The sequence below is a fragment of the Cibotium barometz genome, chromosome 47, assembly GCF_041138505.1.
Source record: "Cibotium barometz isolate CiBa-2024 chromosome 47, ASM4113850v1, whole genome shotgun sequence".
Lineage (NCBI taxonomy): Eukaryota > Viridiplantae > Streptophyta > Polypodiopsida > Cyatheales > Cibotiaceae > Cibotium > Cibotium barometz.
Genome location: NC_141092.1, coordinates 43,867,439 through 43,889,420, shown reverse-complemented (window position 1 = coordinate 43,889,420; position 21,982 = coordinate 43,867,439). Strand labels below are relative to the sequence as shown.

Below are 21,982 nucleotides of genomic sequence, written 5' to 3'. Positions count from 1 at the left end.
AATCATAGTCAATCCAAAAGAGCATCTGTAAATAACGGGAGGCGGACGCGTGTATTGGAATCGTATAAATGTGAATAAGATTCTGAGCACTTAACACTTGAGCATTACAACCACAAAGCTGAAAATGACTGTACACCACATAAAGGGGCCGATGATAGGCTGACCCCCCCCCCCCCCCCTTTTGGTTATATTACCAAGAGAGTCTGCAAAGTACAAGATTACGGGTGCCTGGGGATTCACCACCAGCCTGCACCTGATTCTTCCAAATACATCATGAATGAATACATTTCAAACAAGAGAATCTGTAGGTACATCTGCCCTACACACAGGTACATCCGCCCTGCACAAGCCTCTTCACAGGTACATCCGCCCTGCACAAGAGTATCACAATCCTCACAGGTACTCCGCCCTGCACAAGATATAAATGGATCTTTAGGCCCTGTTTCCACGCGAGAAACTGATCCAGAAGCCTGTGTTCTCCGCGAGCAAGTGTCCCCAATGCTTGCCCTAAGCACCTGTTACACCAGGAATCCTTGAGATGCATCCATGCTCACATATTCCATTGCTGTCCGGCCTGTTTTGTGCAATAACCAGTCCAAAACAGCAACTTTCTATCGCGAGAAATCTGCCTGTAAAGGGTCCTACAGCCCTGTGGAGGTCCCTAGAGCTGTCCTGTACTGTCCAAGTTGACTTTGGACACCTGTAACCAGCCCAAAACTCGCAATAACCAGAAATTGCAGGTCTGAAATTTACCAACCAGCCCTTTAGAAGAGTGTGGGGATCATTGTCCAAGCTTGTGTGAGTCCGGGAAGCAAGCAACCAGCCCTGTAGCAACTCCCAAAGCTCCAACCAGCTCTCCAATGTGTTGAATAATGAATAAAACAGCCCAAAAGGCCTCTTGAGGGAGGCGCCTTTTTCCAGTGCCACCTAAGGGGCCTGGTGGGTACACATACTGGCTGACAAGTGTCCCCATAAGGTGTCCAGGTAGGTGTCCAACCCATAGTTCTCCATTTGTCCTGTTTGTATAAGTTTAGGTCCAACCAAATGGGAAATGGCCATAAGCTGTCCGGACTTCATTAATTTTGGTCCAACCAAATGCGAACGCATTATAAGTTGTCCGGCCACTTATTAATGAGTGTGGACCTGCAAACCAATAGACCTTAGTAGTAAATGAAGTAAGCTGTAAATTGAGTGTGGACGCACTTACCACCTGCAAAACCCATAAGCCCACAGTTTTAGGCCCAAGCAGGAGTGCACACACGTGTCCACAAGGTGCCCGGGCGTCCCCGGTCCCTCGGACTTCACAAGCCAAAATAACAAGCATTGTCCAGGCAGTAAGACAATGTCACACAAAGTAAAATAAAGTTATGGCATGCATCATTTATGCATTGTGCACATGTAAACTTGGAGAACCACCTATCATCATTCTTGTACTTGAAAATATTCCGCCTGCCATCATAACACACCGTGTGTGCATGGCCGGAATCCACACGGGCACCGCCCGAAAGTCCACAAATGTCCTGCCATGTCCTTGGAAAGTCCACAAATGTCCTGCCATGTCCTTGGACTCATATGCATCCACTCATATGATCCATACACATGCCCAGGTATAATACATACATGCATCCGCATGTTTCTAGGCCTGACACGCATCCGCATGTCCCTAGAATATAGGGGTTTGTGACAGCATCAACTTTAAAAAGAACATTGTGAGGAAGGTCATCGTCAATCACAAGGGACGGGGGACAGTAACGGGGGACGGCCATATGTAGGGAACGGGGACGGGGGTAGGAATGGCACTTAAAAATTACTTTGTCAGTACCACCCACTCGCCTATACGGGCAAAGCTTGCATGTCCATGGCTGTGCACCACTTCCATGAGGGGATGGGGTGTGATTGACCTCATCCCACCATGTCCATCCCGTCGTCCTTCTACGGGTAGTTGGAACTTGAAGAGCCACTTCCACAAGGAGGATGCCATGGATGATGGATGCCTCCTTGTCACTTGATAGCTTGAGAGAGAGAGAGAGAGAGAGAGTGAGTGAGGCTTGAGCCTTGAAAGTTGAGGGAGAACTTGAGTGTGAGGGTGGGTGTGTGTGTGTGTGTGTGTGTGTGTGTGTGAAGCTTGAGAGAGTGTGTGAGAGGGAGAGTGTGTGTCTTGAGAGGCTACAGCTTGCTTGCGTGAGAGCTTGAAACTTGAGACCTTGGCCCTTGAGGCTTGCCGCTTGAGGGAGAGAGAGAGTGCGTGTGTGTGTGAAGCTAAAGCTTGAAGTGTGAGGGTGTGTGTGTGTGTGTCTTCTTATAGGGAGGGAGGCAAGAGAGAGGCCAAGGCCCAAAGCCTCAAAGGCTGAAGGCCTATGGGCCAAGGCTAAAGGCCCATGAAAAGCCCCTCCCAAATGCCCAAAAGAAAAGGTCAAAAATGTGACCATTGTCCAAACAGTAACTTGCAGGCGTTCCCATGCAGCCGTCCCCCACAACCGTCCCCTCTTGGATCCATCCCCGGAATGCCGTCCCTTGTGAGGGACGCCCAGCTGGGGACGTCCGTCCGTCCCCGTCCGTCCCCATCCCACAGTGTTCCCGGGTCGGCATCCCCCCGTTCCAAGGGTCCGTCCCCTTCGTCCCCTTTGACTTTGTCGTCAATACTTGTTGTGGGCTCCCCAATGTTAATGCGGGAGAGGTGGTCCGCGATGATGTGATGTTTGCTCGGTTGAAGGAGGATCTCAAAATCAAATTCTTGGAATAGCGGCAACCACCTCAAGACATGACCCGCCACTTGAGGTTTGTTGAGAAGATATTTGAGGGCATGGTGATCCGAGATGACAATGAAGTTGAAGCCCAAGAGGCAGTGTCAGAACTTTTGGCATGCATAGACTATGGCCAAGACCTCCCGCTCAGTGGTGTTGTAGTTTTGTTGAGCTGGTGTGAGGAGGCGACTGGCATAGTAGATTGGTCTATCCATCTTGTACTCCTCATTGGGTTGAGTGAGGACCGTGCCAAGTACTGTGAGACTTGCATCTGTATGGGTGTGGAAGATGATCGTCCAATGGATAGGATGAGAATGGGAGCTTTAGTGAGGCGCTTTTTAAGGTAGGTGAAGGTGGTAGAAGCAGGGTCAGACCACTGGAAGATGGTAGATGTCTTGACTAGGCGAGTCATTGTGGAAGAGGGCTTCGTGAGCACCTTTACCTTCTTTGTGAAGATATTCACAATGGATAGGCCTTGTGCAACCACCCTCTTCACCCACTCTAGCTTCCCCACATCCTCCATGAGTAGGTGTAGACAATGGGAGGCACAAGGAGTCCATACAATGGATGGGAACTCCGTCTCTGCCAAGCGCCCCATTTTGCGGCGGCAATTGGATGCATTGTCCGTCCGACCTACAAGTAACACAACGGCAATTTGGCAAATGCAATGACATTCTTAGAAGTTAGGAGCTCGAACATGTTACATAGATACTAGAGAGTCGAGACTTGAGAGTTAAAACTTAAATCGCAATGCACATGTGACATGTGACATGTGACATAGTACATACCTCTATGATGGCTTGCCGGATGTGACGATAGATAGTCCCCCGACGTTTTTGTCCCGCCTTTCCGGTATCCACGGCGTGTAAGAAGTATGTGCTGAGAGCGCATGAAACAAGGATGTTCATGATACCTCTCTTCTTCCGATCACTCCATCCAGAGAGGATAGAGCAACCATACTTCGCTCATCCTTCTTGCACGGGTGTGAGTTTGTCGTTGATCCTTTGCCTCTCGTCATCAAGCGCGGTGGTGCGCATCTCATGGTAGGTGATACCATGCCATTCACCATGGGATGGCCCCACCTCCGCAATGGCCTTCACCATTTTGTGCCATTGTGGAACCTTGAGCACATGGAAGGAGAGATTGCAGTCTGTCACCGTGCGTGCAATCTCCTCATTCGCGGCTTTCATCTTCAACTTCACATAGGTGAGGTTGTTAATGTTTGCACCGATGGCGGTTTGCCTCATTACCAGAGAGCTTTCCTCCCTTGGCCTCTTTGATTGGAAGTTGGAACCGCCCGAGGCGGAGCTAGAGCCGGATGGGATAGGTGAAGGAGTCACGGATGTGGAGGTACCGGACATGGAAGCTCCCCCACGTCCACCTTTGCCTTGTTTGCGGATGAGCGAGTACTTCTTCACTATACCATCCGCAATTTCTTGGGGAATCTCCTTGCACGGCGCCACTTCCCCACCAAGCTTGGACACATGTGCAAGGAGCCTTATGACGCTACTTATGTAACCCTTCCCGCAAAAGTTACACGTCCATTTCCATGACCCCAAATTACCGGTAGGTTTCTCACCGGTGGTGGTATATAAGGCAAAAGCCTCATGCTTGTGCTTTCCTCCGGACCTCATTGCCAAAGTCTAAAGAGAAAGAGAGAGCTTGAGAGAGAGGGAAAGAGAGATAGAGCTAGCTTCTAGGTACTAGGTAGTAGGCCCTAGAGGGCGGGACTCGGGAGAGGGAGAGAGGTAGGGGGGAGAGAGAGAGAGAGAGCTTGAGAGCTTGAGAGCTTGAGCCTTGACTCTTGAGCTTGAGCCTTGAAAGTTGAGGCTTGAGCCTTGAGAGAGAGAGAGAGAGAGAGAGAGAGAGAAATGAAATGAAATGAAATGTTATATTAACGTCTTCAAAAGGCCATAATGACCTATGAGACCAAAAGTTACATCATGGTGGATCTGATACAATGTCTGGATAAAGAAACCCAGAAAATGAAAAATAAAGATGATACTACTGGCACCTAGAAAATGAAACTGGAACTGGAAGGTACACTATGGAGGTGCCTCCATCTCATAATATGTGCCGCATCGGACAGTGGCGGATCTCCTCAATATCCTCTGTGGTCAGCACCCTGACTGGGTGTCCCGCATGCCTCGCAAGAATAATCCGAATCTGCCGCTGCAACCTCCGTCTATGCTGGGATGCCCTCCTCCGCAGTCGTGGGCGTCTGGACCACCCAAGCTCAATCGCACGATCAATCAGTGTACCCCTGGTGTGGGCGGTATCCATGTCCTGCTGCTGCTGTGGTCCATTTGGCGCAGTGATGGCCGGACTAAAGAAGTCTGTAATGTGCCTCTGAGTCTGGCTCTCTGTGCGCCTAAGCAGGCTATCTCTATGTCTCCGCAGCTCAAGCAAGAACAATCCCAAACACCTCTGGTCGTGGTACCCCATGACTCTGGAAAGTGGTCCAAAACCCTCTCTGAATAAACAGTGGAAACGACCACGTATCTCATAGTATGCAGTACAATGGCATATATAATGCAGCTCTGTCTCTGGCTCCCCATGGCATACTCGACATATCCTGGCCTCAGCTGGTATACCTCTATATCGGCCAATCTCAATCTCAAGCTGGTGTGAGGATGTGCGAATCTGACCAATAGCACATCGTACTGCATGAGACGAGTGTACATCCATGTAACTGGGTCTGATCACAAAACCATCTGCTGTGAGCTGAAGAAAATGCTCTCTGTAGAAAGCCATCTTCGTGCCCAGCTCCTCAGTCGGCTGTATCCATGTCCTCCTAATGTCCACCAGCTGAACTAAATCCTGACGGATGAGTTTGGTAATCTCTGTCCGTGTGAGAGTGAGAGAGGGTGCCTCCAGAGAATACTGGAAGGGAGGCAATCTGTCCATGCTAAAACCATGTGCCTGGAACCAAGATGTCATCTGTCCATACCAACAAGCCGTGTCTCCCTGTAAAGCTAACTGTCGGGAGGACTCTAGGGCGAGGCGTGCATATCTGTCTCGGGGGAGATCCCACAAGCCATGTATGTAGGAGACTGATCTCGTAAGAGCCTCAATCACCAAAGGGGCAGCCGCCAGCTCTGCTCGAATAATCTCATGAGGTACCACAGCCTTGGCTCTAATAATCCTAGCAATCATAGATACCAAAGGCCTCTCCATACCTCTCCACCCGCCTGCGCTGTGATGGCCCACTGAAGGTCCCCATATCTGCACTCCATAAAGCATAGCTGATGTCACTAGAGTGTCAAAAAGCCAAAGTTTCGTTCGAGGTTCCTGAAACTGAACCTGCGAACACATCCTCTCCAAACCACCCAGGGCTGCATGTGCTCTAGTCAATCTAGTCTTTGCTGCTCTCCTCATCGAAAACACTGGCCCACTGAAAACTACCCCAAGATATGTATATGCATCTGTATACTCCACAATCTCTTGCCCATATGTAAATGTGGAAGCTGATCGCCTAACCCACTGTGGCGTGGTGTTAAACACCATAACCTTGGTTTTGCCAAGGTTGACAGACAATCCACTATCATGTGCAAACTCATGTAAAGCATCCAGATGACGCTGCATACCCTCAGGGGAGTCAGAGATCAACACAATATCATCAGCATATAACAATAGTGGGATCCATGTACCTGCTAGCTGGGCTCCTCTGTCCCCCAATCTCTCAATGTAGTCAGAAGCCTCATCCACATACATACCAAACAATGAAGGAGATAACGAGCAACCTTGCTTCACTCCTATAGTGGAGTGAACCAAAGTAGAGACCCCCTCTGGGGTGCGTACCTGTCCTGCAACTGATCTGTATAAAGCCATAATCCCCCATATGAGCTCTGTGGGTACCCCCATCTCCTGTAATCGCCTCATCAATCTGGCTCTGGGCACTGTATCAAATGCTTTGCGGAAGTCCACAAAGCTACAATAAATCCGTCGCCCATGCGACCTGCCCTCCTCAATAATGGCCCGCAGAGTCAAGATGTGGTCAAGAGTAGAGAAACCTCTCCTGAACCCTGCCTGTCCCTCTGCTCGAATGCCAACTCTCTCTGCCCATCTACTCAACTGCTGCTCAAGAATGGATGCATACAATCGTGCTAGTGTGTGACCAATCATAATAGTGCGATAATTCCTTGGCTCCATAGGGTTCCCTGACTTGAAGATAGGCACGATGGTGGACCTACTCCAAGTCTCGGGTAAGCCTTCGCACATAGCACGATTGAACATCACTGCTAGAAGCTCTGCCAGCATGTCTCTCGCATGAATAAAGTGCTCAGCAACCAATCCATCGTGATCATATGCTCTCCCAGTCTTCATCCTATCAATGGCCTTCCTTACCATCTCTGCGGTAAAGAAAGTACATGTCAGTGGGCATGGTGCTGGCGGGTCAGGAAAAGGTGAAAGGTGTCTGTCCAGGAACTGTATATAGAGATTTCAGTATATGGGTCAACTCCTCCAAAGGTCTCCCTGGCTCCTCTGTGTACAGACGTCTATAAATCCCATCTGTGTAGACAGCATCAGTCTCTAAGGTAAAAGTATATCGAGTGTGATCTGCCCCTCGTGTCCTCTGAGCTGTGGTAAAGTGAAAAGAGATAGTCAATGTCAACAATGCATGATCCACTACTACCCCAATGGGCCGAGATCCAACTGTGAAGTCCTCAATGCATGAAACAAAGCTGGGCATAGCCATAACATAATCCACTGTGCTAGCACCATGTCTATGTGGAAAGCAAGTAAATCCAGCTGCTGCTGACGGAAACCTCTGCAAGCCATTAAGTATGGCCAACCCATGTGCAGTCCCCATATCTACCAAATGTATCCCATACTCTGTGCACTCCACATCCTGTGAGCGTCTGTCTAATCCCATATCCAGAGTGTCCAGCTCTCTCAGCATCTCCTCCGAGGTATCATAAAAGGCTGTCTGGCGGTTGCCCGTCCGGGCATTAAAGTCCCCTAACAGGATGATGTCTCCATCCCTAGAGAACTCCCATATGTCATCATCTAGCACAGAGAAAGGAGACTGCCCTCTAGGTGCTGCATATGTCGATGTACTAGGAGCAAAATAGCATATGGCAATATACAGGAATCTGCCTGTGTCGGCCCTCAGTCTCACCCACATATATCTGGCCTGATCATCTCTCCGAACTATGTGTAGAAGCGGTTGCAGCTCCTCCCTGAAAAGAACTGCCACCCCTCCTGATCCTCTACTACTGTGTACCGATCTCGTCCCTACTCTGCAAGCTGTCTCCCATCTGTATCCTGTCACCTGTGGCATCATCTGACCAGGGGCCTGGTGAGTCTCCGAGTAGAAGACTATATCTCTATCTCTAAAGCTGTCCTCAAAGGCACCTACATCAAGTCTGAGGGATCCATTGCAGTTCCAGGCTGCCAGCTTTAATTTGGTCCCATAGGTCTCGCACCGTCATGTAGAGCGTTGCTCCACGATGACCACCCTCCCTTCTCTATAAAATGCTATCTTACCCTTTTCTCTTGCCGCTCTAATCTTTGGCATGACTTCCTTCATATGTGCAAGCTGTGAAAGAGTAAGATCATCACCAAGAAAAATGCCTGTATTCTTTAAAGTGGGTCGTCTCTTCAAGAACTCCTTCTTCGCCTCAATAGAGGGGAAGCGAAGTATGAGAGCTCTTTCCTTTGATGTTTCCCTGTTGCCTCCGCTTTTTTTGCCCACTCTCCAGGCTTTTGCGTGTGTCGGACTGTCAATTCCCATCAACACCATAAGCTCTTTCACCTCCTCTTCAACTTTATCCCTGTCTTTAAGGCCGGTAATCCTCACATGCAAAGCACGTGTACGTCTTCGTTGTTCCTCTTCCAAAGTCATGTTAATGATTGTAGGTGTAGGGGTTGTTATCTCCTTACCTTTACCCTTCTTGGCGACCTCTATCCACTTCTCCGCTTCATCCATCTTCTTTTGAGTCTTGGTGATGACTTCCACCCATGAGGAAGTCTTTGCTTCCTGTTGCTTCTCTTCTTCCTTAATTGCCCGTACTTGTTCCTTGATAACCTTGAGCTCTTCTATCATGGATGGCTGAATTTCACCTTCTTCAAGTCCACCATTTGCCTGGGCCTCTGCAAGCTCCCTCTGAAGAGCTGAAATTACGCCTTTGAGCGTGTTGACTTCCCCGTGAAGGTCTTTGACTTCCGCGATGAGGTCCTCCTCCTCTTTCCACCGCTTACCCTCATTGAATACCATTTGGAGAAAGTTTGCTTTCTCCTTCCACCATCCCTCCATCTCTGCCTTCCATTCCTTCATTTCCTTTTCCACATTTGTTATCCTCTTGTTTGTGACCATAAAGGTCGCCTTCGTCGGGTTGCGCAAGGGGGAAGCCACGGAAGAAGCGAGAGAGAGAGAGTTATGCTGCTGCCTTGGGGGCCTGAGCAAGGGTGCGTGGGGAAAGGGGGGCTCACACCCTAGCGGATAGATAGACTGGCCATTGCCAGTAGACCTGTGCGGCGTACAGCGAACAGGGCAGCAGGCGGGAGGGGGTGACAGAAAGTTCGAACAGAGAGAGGGCGGCGAACAGCAGGCGGGAGGGGGTGACAGAAAGTTCGAACAGCAGGCGGGAGGGATGGCGGCGGAAGCGAGCAGGGCGGCGGCGGCGAGCAAGGGGAACAGCAGGCGGGAGGGAAGGCGGTGGACAGGGAAGGGCAGCGGAAGCGAGCAGGGCGAACAGCAGGCGGCGAGAGAGAGAGAGAGAGAGAGAGAGAGAGAGAGAGAGAGAGAGAGAGAGAGAGAGAGAGAGAGCGCGAAGGGGGGGCAGCGGGCAGGCAGCGAGAGAGAGAGAGAGAGAGAGAGAGAGAGAGAGAGAGAGAGAGAGGGGGAGGGAGCTAGAGTGCTCCTACAAGAGAGAGAGAGAGAGATTGAGGCTTGAGCCTTTAAGGCTTAAGCCGAGAAAGAAAGAAAGAAAGATGTATTAACATCTCCTAAAGGCCGAAATGGCCCATGAGACCAAAACAAGGTACAATTGATGATGATGATGTCTCATCATTAACAAATCTGAAAGAAAGAATGAAAATAGTAACATCCTAAGAGAGCTAAGAGCTGAAAGCTGAACCGCTGAATCGTCGCGGTAAACTCCTCCGGTGGCGGGCAATGATGGCTCGAATCTGCCGATGGTGAGGAAGTCGTGGACGTGGTCCTCGTGGTCGTGGGCATCTCCCTCTACAGATGGCAGTGGCTCTGTCCAGGGTGACTCCTCTGGAGGGTGGTCTGCTAGGTAGGCCTGTAGATGGAGTAGAGGCTGAGAGAGAGAGATAGAGAGAGAGAGATCGCTTGAGCCTTGAGAGAGAGAGAGAGAGAGCTTGAGAGCTTGAGCTTGAATGATGAGAGAGGGAGAGACCTTGAGAGGCCTTATACAAGCATGGAGATGAAAGGGATCCAAGGCCATGGCACATGCCCAAATGACTACAACAAGAGAAAAAACAGGCGCAAAAAAACACTGTTTCGTTTCGTTTTGGTTCAGCGAAACGTCCGTCGGCCAGAAAACCATTTCGCCAGCGTTTTGCTCCGGTCGTTTCGCCGCCCTGTCCCATACTTTACGTATCGGTGCTGCGGTACACGTCCCGCAGACAACTATGAATAGATGGTATACCTCTTTCCAGAATATCAAGCATAAGGTTGATGAGTATGGCCGAGAGGTCTTCCTCAGATCTTAATTTGTGTGACAAAATGTTTGATAAACTTACGAAAAGACTTAGGTGCAAGTAAATCTTGATTTTTGGCTAGCTTGAACAGCCCATAGAGGTTCGGCAAGTTATGTAGGTAAATTTGGTTGTTGTAGCACTAGAGTTTTCACGACACTTATTTTCTTGGTTGCTGATTTGATACTTTTTCAATTTGCAGGTGTCATTTACAAGGGAACCATTGTACCCTCCAATACTTTTTTTGTGGTACACCTTGTTTTGATATCCATTGAATAATTGCTTCATCGTGTTGTAGAGGGCATGCAGGTGTTTGGTTATGCTTGCAGTATTTAGTGCAAGATAAATGCTTGTACGTTTGATGCTTATGCTTTTGTTGTAGAGGGCATGCAGGTGATTGGTTGTTATGCTTATAGCATTTAGTGGAAGATAAATGCTTGTATATGCTTTGATGCTTATGCTTTTGTTTTCTTTTGGCAGGTAAACATTGGGCAATCAGAGGCCAAGGTGAGTGATAAAGATAATCAGTAACTTTGCTAGCTCATCTTCTGTGCTTTTTTGAGGTTTTTTAAATTGAAATGTTGAGTGTTATTCATAGTCTAGGCTGGATTGTATATTTTTTTTCCCCGAAGGGACTATTATTGAATAAATATCTACATCCGCGAAAGAGCAGAAACCCTCTAAAGAGGAGAGAAACTGCATGAAAAAAGGGAAATGCTTCCGCTATGGCTGGTTGCCCTGGAAGGGGAACCAAATCAAGAGTGGAGAGAGGAAGAGTCACATTGGGGGTATTTAGTACCACATGTTGCCTCCATCTCCTGGAGTGAGAAAGGGCTCAGGTTCAAGGTACGGAGAAAAACAGCAAGCTGATTGACTTGTGAACCACCTTGCTGGCACTCTTGGTGGTCGCGGAGGATGTATACAAGTATCACATGCATCATCCTCAATTATTGGATGCATGTGTTGTGCTAGGTTATCAATGAGAGCTAGGGTTAGGGTTTTTAGTTGACTACGGTTGACGGAATTAGTTATGGCCTACTTTGTCTATAAATAGGATCCATCTCTCCCCGTGCAACACATCTTCTACATCAACCCCTCTTTTTTCAAGCTTACGTGCATGTTTCCCACATGTCCATGAGCCAATTTTTTTATAACTCATTAATCATCACTCATTAGTCATCCATAAATTATCTTGGTGAAATTTATAGTCAAATCCAGTTTTCAGCAGATCCAGCAAGATATTTTAGCTTTGTATTATAGAGTAGGTTAGGTTGAGAGGATTAGGTCTTTAGTTTTCATTCTGTTTCTTCTCTTCCTATTCTTTGCATAGTTTCAAATTTATGCTTCAAGGCAGTTCAAAGGATCACCTTCTATTTATGATATAATGACATTGGGATTGTAGCAGGGTTTTTCCAAAGTTTTTGTTCTTTCCTATTGGTTTAGAGAATGTTGTCGGTCTATTTCCAGCCAAAAAACTAAAACTAAAAATTCCGAGAGTAGCAAAATTCAGTTTTGAGATTAGGTTTGGTGTTCATGTTTTTACTTCAATTAGCAATCCAATCACAGCTTTAGCACAATCATGGATTTTTTACTTCAATTAGCAATCCAATCACAGCTTTAGCACAATCATGGATTTTTTCCCTGAGGCGGATCAAGCATTTAGGTTGCCATGGCTAGAATCAATGGAGAAAAATAAACAGCTATACGGCGAAGCACGAGATGCACTCCATGTAAATTGGCTTGTACGCACAATGCCATTAGACCTTTTGTCACGTGCACAACTCAGTTAGGTGCCACGTAGACATGATTATTACCTGCAGCTCTCTTAGAGACAAAGTTAGGGGCTGTATATGGGCAGATTGAAGCAGTTTTGACAGCCCAATAGGTACCCATGACATGCACAAACGGTTGGGACATTTATTGGGCACATTACGAACATGACGTTTTTGATGATATTTTGGGACCTGAAAAGGGCTGGCCGATTAGTATACGACTTGCCATCAAAAGGAGGTCTAGGGTTATTGTTCGTCATTCATTCAAACATGGGAAAGGCAAGTCCAAACATGGATCAACAGCAAGTAGCCCCAACTATGCAGCAAGTCCAAACATGGGAAAGGCAAGTCCAAACATGGATCAACAGCAAGTAGCCCCAACTATGCAGCAAGTAGGAGTAAATACAATTAATGTTATTCATTGTAGGTGTAAGGTCATTCTTCATTCACTTAAGCATGGAAAAGGCAAGCCCAGACATGGATCAACAGTAGTCGGGCTGCATTAATTAAAGGTCGTGGGCTAGTTTTATGTTTTCCGGCCAGCAATTATGCTGCCTGACCAGTTCACACTGTTGTCCGCCCTAGCACGCTCCTGTTTTCCTTCTCCTACCTCCTGCCAGTGCAATCTGCCCTGCCCAATGAGACCTAAACAATGCTGTAAATGCAGAAGCTATACTATCTAGAATTCATGACTAGTGTGTGTTAATGCTACAATGCATAACACTAATTGTACTCGGTTCTACTTGTTGCACCAAAGCTTTACAGGGTTGAAACCTGTTGTGTTGGGGCTGGTTATAGAGGAGTCGAACAGGCTGACCCAGTGCATGTTTTACTCTATATAAAAAAACCCTTGCCATTAAGTATTGCACATAGACACAATTGAGGCTTCAAGGAGCCAGCATCCAACATCAAGAGCTCAACGCAAGGGCATGACCAGGCAAATAACCATTGATTGTATCTGGAACCTGCCTCAGACCAGCAGGCAGCTTGCCAGTGCTCAAACACCGCCCGTTTTCTCTTGTTCAGCCTGGAAATAAAAACACAGTTCAGCCTAAGGTCAATCCTTAGTTGCAGGATCATTCTTATCTAAAGTTTTGTACTTATTACATATCCAACGTATCCATTAAGTAAGCAAATACAATGCAATGTGTCCATGATGCTCTCCTCTCTTTGTTCTCTTCGGTAACAAATTTAACACAGCTTAAAGCAGTTATCTTCCAATAGTGCATGTAACATGAAGTAGCGTTGATTCCAATTTATCCAACTCCAGATCTAGATCCAGGTTGGGCTTTGGGTTAATCACCCTTCCCACTGCTCCAAGTTTAGCAGGAGGGGATGCCACGTATCCGTAGTCATTGGATGCATGTCATGCAAGGTTACCAAGGGGTTAGGGTTATAGTGTCTTGCACTAGTTAGGGTTAGGGATTTGTAGAGAATCAACCCATGTTTTGAGCCCTAATCTAAAAAGGGACTAAAGAGGCTACGTGTAAATGTAGTGAATGCAAAATGTAAATTAACGCAAGTTAATGCAACGAACGCCAAAATTAATTTCTATAAATAGGACCCCTTTTTACACATCTTATACAAGCGTTTTAGGAGCAACCAAGAGAGAGGCATGCTCAAATTAAGAAGACTAGTAGATGCAGCCCAATCAACAGCAATTAAGATCAATCAGTTCGTACTGTCTTTGGAGAGAAGTTTAGTTATTAGGTGATCTAGCAATATTTATTGTAAGTATTTCAGCTTTGTTTTAATTAGTAAATCATCTTGAGAGAATCAACACTTCCACTATTCATCTCTTCCTATTCCCAGCATACTTTTATTTTCGTGCTTCAAAGTGCTTTGAAGAGCCATACTTCCGTTTAGTGCTATTTTAAACACGAGTTCCACTCAAGTGGACCTATTAGTCTCTGGTGTTGGGGTGGGTGGGGGGGCCGGGGTGGGGTTGTGCTCTCAATGGTCTTGAATAATTAAGGGATCTGGGAGAAAAGATATTTAACACAGTAAAATTAGAAACAAAAGCGAAGGTGTTCTATGATCCGAATTGGAGAAGTGTTTTAACATAATTATAGCACTTGATGCAAAAAAGTGTTTTGTAACAAACGCGCTATCATTATATATCCTCTATATGGCAGAGAAGATTCCTTGGTGATGTCCTTATAATAGTCTATGTTGGTTGTTGCTTATTCTGGCACTTCGCCAAGTCTGCACATTTATGCTATACAGACTGTAAAGCATTGAAGCCGGCTTCTTTGAACAGGTCTATGATCAGAGTCTGTGTTGGCTGCTTTGTTTGTTGTGTGTACCTGGGTGGCTATTTGTTTTGTGGACCCAACTTGCTCTCCTGGATGTAGACTCCAGACATCTTGAGCCCCTTGCAGATAGGCCGCTGGCCTCTCTTGGGAAAAATGACATGAGGAGTGTATTTCCTGCTGTTATGATGCATAAGTGCATCTCATGTTGTTGGATCTCTGCAAAGGGTAAGCATGTTAATGAAGGATAAAAAAGAGAGTTAAGGTATTGTTCCAAATAAGAAATATGTTAGTTACATATGCAAATAAGAGAAGGGCGAATTCATAAAAGGCATGGTTGCAAAATAGAATGCAAAGGCTTTGTTTTACTTATCAGTTCCTAGACCTAGTTGGAAATGCTGTCTAGGGTGTGATTGATGGTTAAAAGATATTGATAACAAAGAAATCAAACACATAGGCACTGATAATGTGGGTATCTTTAGGGTTAGCAGATACAAAGCCTAAGCTATGGAGGTTCAAAGTGAAACATGATGTTGTGTGTAATAATGAGAGAAGGGTAGAGAGATAAGAGAACAAAGCTCAAGAGACTCTATTTGCACGTACAATGTAATGCTAGTGTTGATTGTATATGGTGGTTCACATGTACTAACTCACGTACTCACATAAGTGTGTTCACACACACACACACTCTTACACATATAAGGGGTGTTCACACCTACTCGCTTACACATTGGTGGACATAGGAGATGGACACACACACATAGGACTCTGAATCCCAACAAACCCCCCTTTAGAGAAAAGTTGGAGATGTATCAAGATAGACCTTCAATAGGCACGATGATTTGGGCTCACTGGCACCACGTGATGCGAAAGATCACAACGGCCATTATTGACGTAATACAATAGATCACAGTCAAGCCTGCAAATAGAGCTCACATGACTTTAACTTACATCAGTCTACTTAAAGATCAACCCCTCGGATCTAAATAGGGATAGATTGGGATAGTGGACCCTTTTATAACATATCCCCCAGGAAAAAGATCCTTCTATTACTTACCAAAAAAACAGCCAAAATGGCTAAGTACAAACTCGTCCCCAAATGGGAAGCGAGAGTCAAGAAGCATAAAAGGGGAGGATGCTCTTCTCCTCTGGCTGGCCGCTCTAGGAGGAGAAGGCTATCTCATACAGTGGGGGGAGGGGAAACAACCACACAGGTGGTGTTAGTGCCAAGTGGGCTCGCCACCACAGTCAATAAGAAAGGGACCGTGACACCAAATCCTTAGGAAGGCCTCCCCACACTTCGGCATGCGGTTTGAGCCACCCTGAAGCTCCCCCAGTGACCACGGAGGGCATGAATGATCTCTCTCTCTCTCTCTCTCTCTCTCTCTCTATGCACACCCACACCATGGAGCTCTTTCGTCCTCCTTAGCTCTGGCCTGTGGTCCTGTAACAACAATTCATGCTTAACTTGCACCTTGGAAACCTTAACATTTAAATTTGTAAGGTGCAAAAGACAAGAGACAAGAAGAAGGCATTGAGGCAGCTTCAGGGTTTTAACTGTTTGATTCCGCATGATTCTGTTGCAATCAATTTGTTTTTCTGATGCTGTTATATTTGCTTTGGTCAACTTATGTGATTATCATGCTCTCTGAACCCATACTCTTTCCCAGGTGGAGGCTGTCATGAATGATTTTGTCCAGCTGCAGCCAAGTGCAAACATTTTTGAGACTGAAACAATGGTAGAAGGTAAATCTTGCATCTCAGAATTGCACAATTTTGCTGCTTTTACAGAGGAAGGAAGGGATCTTTCATCATATAAAACAATTTCGCAAGACGTCTCGTCGACTGTGCTAAAAATAGTTGTGAACTTGGAAAGGGTAAATAGCATGTGCATCCTTCATGACAGTTAAAGTTACTCTTAGGGCTTACTTGCTACTCGCCTTCTGGTAGGATGACTGATTTTGGAGCCAATAACACTAGAAATAGTCAATCCTAAGTTGGAAAATTATTAAACAGCTCGTGAGGACACGTTCAGACAAAGGCTATCATACATCTTAGCTAGTAAGCGCTAGCTCAGTTGGATTGGGTGTTTGGTAGCCTAGTATGATTTCAGGTTCAAACCCTGCTGTCCACTTGGTGTGGTATGTTGTATGTAATATTGCCGCGGGGGGGGGGGGGGGGGGGGGGGGGAGGGGGGGTTTTCAAAGTGCACTTGCACTTCAAAAAAACCTGTCATCCTAAGACGAACTAATCCGTGGCTATTTTACACATCACAAAATTGATGAATTTACTGCTTACTATGGTATGCTTGTCACATAAACAGGTGCAAACTTGGATTTTTCCCATATGTAGGCTCTTGAGTCAAGCTAGATTTGTGTAGGAAACTCCCATTTTGGCATCTTACTGTTCCTGTTTATTATGGAAGTTTGGCTGCCATTGGGCAGGGCAGTCTGATATGCCCTTGGGGAAGATACATGGGACTTAGCTATCAGAGAGGGATGGTCGTGTATATCTCTTAGGGGTTTCTATTTGCCACCTGTTTTGCAGGATCTCTCTCTTCAAGGTTTCTTGGTGAATTCGATAGTGCAAGTAAATGATTGTTGGATGCATTGTGCAATGTGGTTTGAAAATTTAGTTGTTGTATGATTTATTTAGTGCACAAAAGATGGAAGGGGTTGCCATTATTAAAGTATTTGGGGATCAAGGTCTCTGTGGAAACACTCTCTGTGGAAACAGTAATGGCAATGTGTGAGGGGTGGTAAGGAATGCTGGTTATATGGAAGGACGTAGTATGTTGTCGGCTCCAATCATGCAACACATAATTTGATTGACTTCCGACTTACTTTCTACGGCTGATGATAAGGGTTGGCAAATCCATACCAATCAGCCGTTCCAATAAATATGAGGTCTCCATCTCAAGCAACTACATCATGTATCTTCTATACACATGCCATGAAAATCAAGTGGCACCTTCTTTGGGGAAATTTTCTTTGAATACAGCTCAGTTTGTCTCTCTGCAATCCTAGTATTGAAGTTTCCAGAGTTGAGAGCAAGTTCTCCTGAACAAGAGATTTCCTTTGTGATAAAGTGCTTTTTCTGGTTTCTGTTGTGCAATTTTTATAGAGTATATCACTTGGAAGGACAGTAGCATACTGTCATGTAAAAGGTTCTAGCAATGTATGCTTATCTCAGCTGATACAAATGCTCATAGCACTTTTAAAGATCCTGTAGTAAGTGTGTGAAGTAAGGTTTACCTCTATCTGTAAACATGTATCATCTGAACATGCAACTTCACAATGAGAACTTCTGGTTTGGAACAAATAGGTGTTTGAAGACAAAGTTGGTTCTCATACCGTAATTGAATCCTAAAGAAGGTGAGAAAGTGTGCACTTTCAAATTCGTTCTGCACTTGGGGGACTCCAACTGCATAAGGAGTGCTCAATAACCTCTATACACGGCCCGTCAAATACCAAATATAGTGGAGCCTCAAGCTGTCTGGTCTCTGCAAGCATGAACATAGCTGAAATATGGCAAATAAAAATCGCATGTCCAATCTATGGTTATTTAAAAAATATTTGACTGTGATTGTGTGGAACGTTCTCATCTTTGTTTGACGTAGATCAAGCAAAAAGACTGCATTAATCTCCTCCTACAGAAGTCTGACCTTTTCTTTGTGGGATCAGGCACCCTTGAGGGATTTGGGTTTGATTCTGATGACGACAGAGATTACGTGCCAGCAGCTGCTGGGATCGTTAATACTGCAAAGCCTGGAGATGAACATAAGGATGAGAAAAAACAAGCGAAGCAGAAATCAAGAACAAACAAGCCCCTGGTATGTGGCTGCTAAAACTTGCGGAAAATAATATCAAGTGAACACATTAGTAGCTGTAGGTATTGTTTAAGGCAGATTCTCTACTTCATTCTGGTTAGACTAACTCCCAGCTCTCTTGTACTTGATTCTTTCTATGTGTTGCATGTACATAATGTGTTTCCTTTGATGGTTATCAAAAGAACGACCACTGGCTGACGTGTGTCCAAGTTCTGGAGTGCTTTACTTGCAGTGTTGCAAGGCCCCTTGTCTGAGGAAAAGATCCTAGAACCTGCCTTAATTGGTCAATTTAGGTGATTATAGTATAGAAAGATGGTACTGAGAGGTTCCAGCAGGGGGCTGCAAATGTTTACCCTAGTGTGAATATTACAAATTTCTGGCCTGGCAATGTATGACAGGCTGGAAAGTTCAAGACAGCTTGTGAAAACACGTGGCAGTGGCATGAGTATGACTTGGGCTTATGTGGGGCTCAGGAGGGGCAGTTGGTAGGCACTCAGCTATCTGTGGGCTGTAGAGAGCCGTCTTCCTGCCCTTTCGTTTTCCGTTCTGACTCTCCACACTGGCACTTTGCAGCATGGGTATTTACTCTATTGTGCCTTTGTGTTTAGCACTCTACTGTGCAGGTAAAGCCCCTATTTCAGGAGTGCATAACGATGGAAAATAGCGCCTTTTCTGTTTAGCACTCTCCTGTGCATGTACAGCCCCTATTTCAGGGATGCATAATGATGGAAAATTGCAGCTGGCTGTTAAATTCAGATTTAAGCAAAACAAAATCTCTCCCTGGTTGTCTTGCACACGTGAAGATCCTCTTTGTGCATGTGAAAGGGGTGAAGCTGAGACTTATCATGGTAGGATTTATAGATCCTGTGTTGATATCTCCTGGTCATTCCCAGCCATCATGGCTCGTCTTAGGAAATTGGAATTCTTGAGTACCTTTCAAGGGATTGGAGAGATCTGGAATTGTTCACTTGAGAGTTTGTTTTTGGGTTCCGTTTGATATGCCTAAGGATGCCTATTGTGGCAATGTCTATGCAATGTCTTGTACTCATCGTCATACTGGTCATTTTGCAGAGCTGAAAACTTCTGAATGTTTTGTGGTGAATTTTAGAGTGCAGGGAAAGGTTGCCTTGTGAAAGTATTGAGTAACATCATGGGCTTTAACGTCTGGCAGCAAGGATCTAGGTCATGGATAAGTAATAATGGTAGTAAGTGAGAACCAAAAGTGGTGAATGACGTGAGTGAGCAAAGATCATGTGGTCTGATCTTTTGGGAGTAGCAATGCATCTTCCTGGAAATACATCATCTTATGTCATTGTTCTAATTTGCATCAAGGCACATGTTGCTGCTATTTCTCATGCACTGTTGTGATGCTGGGGTCGTTTACTCGTGATCTTCTAACTGCTGCAGAAAGCTGTGAAGGGGTCAATCAAGAAAGTTGGGAAAGGTAGAACAATAAAAACTACTGGAAAGGTAAGAAGTGTCACATAGCTGGTGAAGTTTGGAGTGAAATTGTCGGTAGGCCGTTGTTAGAGTGGTTATTGCACAACGCTGCCTAGAAGGGGGTGTGAGCTTGAATCCCATCATGAGAAGTCTCGCTTTTGCTTATTGATCTTTGATAACAATGCTCATTCTAGTAATTGCTGATGTTTTTTTCTTGAATCCAGAGTGGAAGCACCAGAAAGAATGTAAAGAAATCGAATTCACAGAAACGAACAGGGAAATAACCCTTCTTCTCTGTACTTCCTGCAACACGCTTTGACAAACACTGTTCTTATGACAGTATCCATAGAATCTGTTATGCTACAAAGCTGCTAGTAAAGTTTGCAAATGTCCAAACAGTCTGGAAAATTCTTTACACATAAGCTTGTAGTCTGATCACATCACATCATCCATATAATCATAGAAGTATATCCAGAGGAAGCTTGTATATTGATAACTGGTTGAATTTTCACTATTTGAGAATATAATCACAAAAAAATTACAGGCCTTATGCTTTGGTTAGCATTTACAAGTGGTTGTTTGATGCTAGACAGAAGGTGGGCATTTGCATTGTCGTGTGATTAGCGTCTGTCTTTAGTTTTGAGGATACGAACATTACTCGATTTAATCCAAGGAGTGGATGGAAGGATTTGACAAGGCTTGAAAGAACTATTGACCAACTTACATGCCTACAGAAAGCCAGTTGAGCACTCAGCAGTTGAAGACACAGCTTGGAGTCTGATCACATCACATGATTCATATAATCATTGAAGTATATCAGAGGCGGCCTGTATATTGATACCTTGGTGAATTTCCACTAAATTTCCATGAGAATATAATCACAAAAAATTTTACAGGCCTGATGCTGGTTAGTATTTATAAGCGGTGGTTTGATGCTAGACATTACTCTTGCACAAGGCGGGCATTTGCATTGTCATGTGATTAGCGTCTGTCTTGAGTTTTGAGGATGTGAACGTTATTCGGTTTAATCCAAGGAGTGGCTATAAGGAGAATGGAAGGCGTGAAAGAAGAACTTCTGTTTGCATTGATGAGGCTTTTGTAGTGGCCTTGAACAAATGCTTGGCTTTCAGATTCACGAGTATCAAAAAGTTCCTAGGGATGTACTTGGAGCCTGCGGCCTTGTTTGATGGATAGGTCCTGGGGAAGTACACCAGCAACAGATTTAATTGGACTTTCTCTGCAGATCCTAAACCTGAAAAGGACGCCTAGCTTCTGATTGGTTCCTTTTGGCTCTCTGCTTCTAAGCTCTTCAGAATGGAAGGGCACGTCAGCAGGTTTCAGTCAAATTCTGCACAGTTGGAAACAAACAACCCCCACCCACCAAAAAAAGAAGAAGAGAGAACGGATACACACGCACACCAGCACCAGCAAACCAAGGACTTTGACGTGTTACGCATTACACCAAAAGCCGTGATGTTTCTTTACACATCACTCAGCTTCCTTTCACTGCCTGTATTGTTGCTATTTACCACCTTGTGCTCTCTTGCTTTATGATGGTGGTGGTGGAAATTTTTGTCTATTGAGGCCAAAAATGGCCTAACATTGATACCTCATGCACATTCAAGTCCTACACCAAGAGCAGCTCTCCTTGTTCTTTAATATTTTGTTATGTTTATGAAAGGCAGCAAGAGCAAACCCAAAACAAGCAGCGGTCATGCACATTAGCCGATCGTATGCTAGGGAGAAAAAAAAGAGACGTGCTCAATCAAGAGCTTACCTTAGTCTTGCTAAATCATGTGTTGTTGGGCTTTGCTTAGAGCCACAATTGCAGTTTCTTGTTGTGGGTGCATTAACTTTTCCGTTGCGTCTTCACTCCGTTGCCATCCAGAATCCCATTTGCCAATGGCGTGATGGGGTGAAGTAAAGAGCTGTCTATGCTTAGATGGAGGCTACAAGAGATGGACTTTGCCTTGGTTCTCTCACAAAAATCGGGGGAAGAAGAAGTAACTAATGCAAGAGGGAAACCGATAAACAAATCTATCTAGCATTCATCAAGCAAGCAATATTCAATAGCATACGTGCAAGCAAGAAGGGAGAAGAGGAGCTCACAAGTATTTTACTGTAAGGGAATGAGTGCGTATTGCTTAGTGTCAAACTTGATTTATATACAAATGAGTAGTTTTTACTAGGCCTACCATACTTTAAATATGGTTTGGTCATCCAGTCCCCCCTTAATATCAAAGCCTCCCATTAAATTGATTGAAGGGGAGAATGGTA

The 21,982-nt window shown here is 45.4% G+C and overlaps 1 protein-coding gene across 1 annotated transcript in view; it reads left to right on the top strand.

The window, feature by feature from the left end:
- The window catches only part of BIN4 (double-stranded DNA binding protein), a 69,166-nt gene extending 48,911 nt beyond the window's left edge, over positions 1–20,255 (top strand). The window contains exons 8-13 of the mRNA XM_086784776.1: positions 10,615–10,661; positions 10,893–10,919; positions 16,107–16,182; positions 18,120–18,268; positions 19,673–19,735; positions 19,930–20,255. Coding sequence (XP_086640902.1) covers positions 10,615–10,661; positions 10,893–10,919; positions 16,107–16,182; positions 18,120–18,268; positions 19,673–19,735; positions 19,930–19,989 — 422 coding nt within the window. The 3' untranslated portion in view covers positions 19,990–20,255. The remainder of the gene's footprint in view (positions 1–10,614; positions 10,662–10,892; positions 10,920–16,106; positions 16,183–18,119; positions 18,269–19,672; positions 19,736–19,929) is intronic.
- Positions 20,256–21,982: the final 1,727 nt, after the last annotated feature.